Source organism: Rana temporaria, chromosome 6, assembly GCF_905171775.1.
Source record: "Rana temporaria chromosome 6, aRanTem1.1, whole genome shotgun sequence".
NCBI classification, from domain to species: Eukaryota; Metazoa; Chordata; class Amphibia; order Anura; family Ranidae; genus Rana; species Rana temporaria.
Genome location: NC_053494.1, coordinates 30,767,429 through 30,773,428, shown reverse-complemented (window position 1 = coordinate 30,773,428; position 6,000 = coordinate 30,767,429). Strand labels below are relative to the sequence as shown.

Genomic DNA, 6,000 nt, shown 5'->3' with positions numbered 1-6,000 from the left:
AAGGGAGATTAATCCCTGTGTGTAAGCTCCATGTTTATCAGTGAAGGAGCTTGCACAGGGGAAATACCGAGTCCTGAGCACTTCATCCTGGAAGGAAAGGATGAAGGTCATATGCTCCACCCAAAAATGGAGAGTAAGGATGAGCTCCAGCGTGTTCACATAGTACACGTGCAGAGCCCGCCAGGAAGTCTGCACGGCGCTGCGCTAATCACAGCCAGGGAGACATTTCCCGATCTCTGCAGCCCAGCATCGGGAAATGTCTCCCTGGCTGTGATTAGCACAGCGCCGTGCAGACTTCCTGGCGGGCTCTGCACATGTACTATGCGAACACGCTGGAGCTCATCCTGAATGGAGAGGCTAATGAAAGAACCTTTCACTTTGGCCAAAACGTGGAGAGAAAACAATTATAATCACATCTTCAAGATGAGATAACAGTAGGGAACACAAGTCTATACTCATCAATTAAGTGAAGTCATCTGTATCTCTGGAATACATGTTTGGACCCTGCACCCAACATATGAGCTCAGGTGCCTGTGAGTTCTGGTTAAAACATCCATATGTACATCGCTAAGAGATGGCCCACACAGCTGACCTGAAACACGATAGCATGGGACAATAAAGACCTGAGAAAAGCACATTTTTTGGAATGGCCTACATGAATTCTATAATGTTACAAGATAAACAGGTTGCTCTATTTCAGTTGAATTGAGCGCGGCAGAGAATTGGAGAGTGGATAAGAGATCGCAAGTCCCCCAGACCATCCACGCTCCGCTCCCTCTTGTCATTTCAGAGTCAGCTCGATCGGAGCATCTCCCAAATTATTGCTTTTCTCAGAAGGCATAGCACCTTCTCTCGTAATTTCTGAGAAACAAAAGTCTGCAGATGACAAAGTAACATCACCTGGCCTCCAAAGACCCCCTGAACCTCACAAAGTGCTTCTTTCTCCTCCTCAGTCCTCTAAATGTCTCTCCTTCATCACATTCCTTTAAAGCAAAGTCCTTGGAAAGTGTCTTTACGGTATAATCACATTTGCATTTGGCATTCCACCCGCCAGTTTTGGTCCCACTTATAAAAGGGAAAAGCGATTCTGCAGGTAACGCAAAATATAAATCCAGTCACACCCTCAGCACAGAGCCACCTTCTGGTCACAAGGCTGAAGGAGCACATTCTGTAAAGTGTTACTTGTGTAAGAGGTCTGCGGGAATCACATGGTTGGGAATGTAACCAGGGCAGAACCCAGGGCAAGTCATGTGACTAGGCTGAGTGGGCACAGGTGTCAAGTTGCAGCAGCCTTAGTTGACCACTGCGGGTTTCAGTAACACAGAACCGGGAGGGATGACCACCCATCCTGGCAGTAGAGAATCTGAGCCCACACCAGGAGAAAGATCTAAAACTCCACCAGGCAGGAGGGAGAGGCCATCTGCTGAATTAAGCCTCAACTTTGACCCTTCAGTCCTCTCAACACCCTCTGAATTTTGGCCTTTATTCCTCTTCTCACTTTCCGATTTTCCCGATGTTATCAATGAGACCAAAGGTAGGCCGAGACCAGCAGCCGAGTAAGCTTGAGACAGCAGTGAGCCTTTAGCCAGGTTCAGAGGTGCCCCTGCCAGTGTCAACATGGGATTTGTTAACCCTGCCAGTGCTGAGGCGACCCCGCTACAAGCCAGGGAGCTGAGGTCTATAGGTCCTGGCGTCAGTGGGATTGGCAGTGTCTGGCCTCCAAAGATAGCCGCCGGGTTGGGAATGATGAGTTGGGTACCACTTGCATAGCTGCTGTCCCCCATAGTTGGCATTTTGGGTGGCTGATGGATTTTCAGTAACTGGCGCTGTTGGTGTGAGATGAAGTGACCGTGAGCCTTGATGTGCTTCCGCAGGGAGCTTGGGTCTGTGTAGCGTTTCTGGCATCCAGGCATCTTGCAGTAGTAGGGCTTATCCACGTAGTGTGTGCGGGTATGCTTGAAGCGGTCACTGGAGTTGGAGTAGCGCTTGTTGCAGCCCTCATAGGGGCACATGTAGGGTTTTTCTCCTGCAGATGAGAATAAATTGGACCCATGTATGAATATTGAAATGTAAGAAATTACCTTTCCAATCTGCTTTAAAAGCATCCTTGCTTTACAAATGAAAGCTACCCTATCAGGTTAATGCAATTGAATTATACTCACCTCTCTGGCTGCCCATGCTGTCAGTCTCTGGCAGGAGTGTCAAATGCCTGTGTCCCCCACCATGCACTGTGGTTCCATTCTCAGACCTCTAAGGCCGCGTACACACGGCCGAGAAACTCGACGGGCAAAACACATCGTTTTGCTCGTCAAGTTCCTTGTTCGATGGTCAAAAAACTTGTCGAGCCAAATGTTGCCATTGCCCAACGAGGAAATAGAGAACATGCTCTCTTTTTGGGTTTCCCAACGGGTTTCTCGGCGAAAAGTGTACGCACGACCAGTTTTCTCGGCAGAATACGTCTCCCATCGAGTTTCTTGCTGAATTCTGCCGAGAAAACCGGTCGTGTGTACGGGGCCTAATTCACTACAAGATTCAGATCTTTGCTGAAAAAGTCAGCCAAACGGTACAATATTGATGCAGAAGATGTGCAAAAAGAACTGTAATGTGATACACATCTGATCCACCAATCCATGTATGGCTACACAGCAAATTGAGAGTGACAACACTTTTCAGAGCTTGACATTCTTCAGACTCTGTTACATGGAGTACTTTATAGCAATCAACACATATTCTGAGCATGTTCCCCTCACTCTTGCAACCCCAACTATCGTATTTATTTGCCTGGTGTTCCTGTTTACAGGAGTTGTGGGAGCAAAGTAGAAAAACTCTTTCAGGAGATTGCAAAGAGTAACAATTATAGCCAGAGATGTGAGTTTCTCTCATTAGTGCCCCCATGTGCCAAGGGTAACTTGTTAGGGCTGGAAACCATGCTGAACAGACTCGATCAGTCACTGGTCATGGGTGATAGCGTTGGCGAGCAGGAAGAAGTCCCTTCCAGTGGTTTGTGCCTTTTAGTATGGGCTTAAAGGGGTTGTAAATCTTCGTGTTTTTTCACCTTAATGCATAGGGTGAAAAAACACCTTGCAATGTGCGGCCCCCCTGAGCCCCTGTTTTACTTACCTGAGACATGAATCTCCTTGGGCACGATCCCACGTTTTTTTTCACCGAGCTCTAGTCGGCTCTTCATTGGATGATTAATAGCAGCGCAGCCATTGGCTCCCGCTGCTGTCAATCAAATCAATGACGTAGTATCCCTTTAAGGTAATTTCCGCATGTAGACTTAGAAAGGTACATTGAGAAAGGAGTGTCCGGTGTCCAATAATATGCAAGCTGAAAGATGAGTTAGAAGGAGTTCATTGAAAAACAGAAACAAGTACATCAAGCCAACGCAGTTTGGGGGAACAAGAACTCGCCCTTCTTTGGGGCTGTTGCTGCATGTTCCCAATCGGGTGTGTTAATAGAAAATAATCTGAATGATTACTGTCAGAGTGGCTTTGGCTGCAGAGGCAGCAGCCCAAGACCCAAGAGGTCTCACTGCCACATCCACAAACTGGGCACAAACCACTGGAAGGGACTATTTCCTGCCTCCCCACGCATGACCAGTAACTGATCGAGTCATTCCAGCGTGGTCTCCATCCCGAAGAGGTATGACTCAACCCCTGGTCATGGGAACACAGACCCACAGCAGGACAGATCTTCAGAGTACAAATATGGACTATCATGAAAATAGAGAAAACTAGAAGGTGAGGCTTTACCAATCTACTGAATCACCTATACATTCAGATGCGTCCCAAAACAGGAGGAAATCAAGGAAATGTTTAACCAAGTCAAAAAGATGAAAAGCAATGATGCCTCTGCAACCAATCCACTCTGACAGTGGTCATCTGAATTCTTTGCTATTAACACACCCGATTGGGAACATTCCCCATCTTTTAGCATGCAGCAACAGCCCTGAAGAAGAGGAAGGCCTTGTTCCCCCCCAAAACACGTTGGCCTAATGTACTTGTTTCTATTGTCAGTAAACCTTGCCTTCTAACTCACTCACTATTATTGGACACTGGGTTCTTCTTTCTCCACCTACCCATGTGACAAAGATCAGGCCTGGCAACAAGGCACTAGAGAACTACTTTGGGGAAGGTGGGAAGAGGCATCCCCACTTTTTCCATATCCAGGGGCACAGGTTTTCCAGGAAACTTCATCGATGTTAGCCAAGGCAAGAGATGGCAACTACTGTATAAAAGACAGACACTTGACCAATTGTCTGGGCGGTGGTAGTGTTGCCACAATAGTGTAGTAGTTAAGTTCATTTTTATACATTCACCAAAACTGTAGCAAGCATAAAATCCACTCATGGGTCAGACGCATTGGTGTAGGACAGCCATTGTCAACCATGGTTACTCCAGAGGTTTCCCTGAGCTGTAGCTGACTGACCTTCCATTTGATGGTGCTTGCATAGTTCCTGGGTCAATGCCACGTGATAGAGCCAGCTGCATGAACTTAATAATTGTTGTAGCTGTCTGTAAGAGTGACATTCTGACCACCACTGAAAGAAGGAACTTTAATCTAGTTTAGTCCAGGGGATGTGGAGTGGACTGGTTCTGGAGACCATTTTCATTTTCTGCAAGTCACCACTGTAGGGGACATTCTTCCCACTGACCAGCAATGTAGGGCATTTGTCCCACTGACCACCAATGACTTGATTTTTAGCAAGGGTTCCCCAAGACCTGAATGTTATTTAAAGGGTTCTTCTGGGGTAAAAAGGTTGAGAAGGGCTGGTGTAGGAGAACATGCCATCATGGGTGAGAGCAGGAAGTGGCCATTCCACAGACAGTATGGAATGCCAATACATGCAAGTAACCTGACACAGCTGTCAGAATAGCACTGGCTATATACAAAACAATAACCAATAAACAATGTATAGTTTTAAAATGATTGTTCATGGATAGAAAGTTGATCCATGTGGTTAAATTTGACTGGCGTTGTCCTTCGGGCCTGATGATTTCAGTTCAATGAAAATTATCATTTACGAACCACCCCCATTTAGTTTAGCGAAACTGATGGAAGGTGGGGTTCTTTTATCAGAATGATCATTACATTCGTTGTGTAAGGCCAGCATAAGACATGGAAAGGATAGTAGGATTCATACCTGTGTGTGAGCGGTTGTGTATCTTCAGGTTCTCCAGCCGAGAGAAGCTCTTATGGCAGGTGGGGCAGCAGTGAGGCCTCTCGTTCGTGTGTGTTCTAATATGAATCAGCATCTTGTACCTGCAAATCCATCATAGGGATATATCATTTCATATTCTTCACATAATAAGATCCACTTGTACATAGATCTTCTAAAGATCTAAACCAATTGTGTCTCAATTTATCACGTGCGCCAGTCTCCAGGTTCTACCATTGGAGAAGCTCACCACCTTGCCTAGTTGAATGTAACAACAATAATTACATTTCCAGCATCTAAAGGTACCACATAGGAGAGACACACAAGGGTCTGATCCATTGTTCCTGGTAAAATGTCTGAAGACTAGCATATCTTTCAAAGAGCGATATCTTTTGTGTGTAATGTGCAGTGTATTATCAACATGGAGTAGAAGATTAGGATTGTCTACAAATAGGTACCAGTGTGTATTTAGGGTTAGTTTAATTAAAGTATTCTGATTGTTGATTTTGGTAATGGGGGCCTAATTTTCTGCAAGATGGAAGACCTATCACCCTGAAAGAGCAGAAGATCACATGGATTGTTTTTGGTCTATCTATAGACTGCCTTTAGTGAATGTGCACTATAACCCCTCTCTGAGAATTTCCCACGTAGTGGGTCTGCCTGTCTTTCCAAGTCAACATCATTTGAACCCTTGAAAAAGTCACGTGTCTGTGACGCAACGCATCGGGAAGAGCCGGGTGGCGTTGTGTCCGAGACCGGAAGTTCTGATCTGCTATGGTCTTTTGCTTGTGTGACCCTGTGGTCCTATACACTTGATGTAATTTTAACTGTAAGTCTAT

At 45.8% G+C, this 6,000-nt stretch overlaps 1 protein-coding gene across 2 annotated transcripts in view; it reads right to left on the bottom strand.

The window, feature by feature from the left end:
• Positions 1 to 312: 312 nt before the first annotated feature.
• The window catches only part of GLIS2 (GLIS family zinc finger 2), a 58,468-nt gene continuing 52,780 nt past the window's right edge, over positions 313 to 6,000 (bottom strand). For both annotated transcript variants that reach the window (XM_040356576.1, XM_040356577.1), the window contains exons 6-7: positions 5,147 to 5,265; positions 313 to 2,026 (exon numbers count right to left, since the gene is read on the bottom strand). In XM_040356576.1, the coding sequence (XP_040212510.1) occupies positions 1,293 to 2,026; positions 5,147 to 5,265 (853 nt within the window). In that variant the 3' untranslated portion in view covers positions 313 to 1,292. The remainder of the gene's footprint in view (positions 2,027 to 5,146; positions 5,266 to 6,000) is intronic.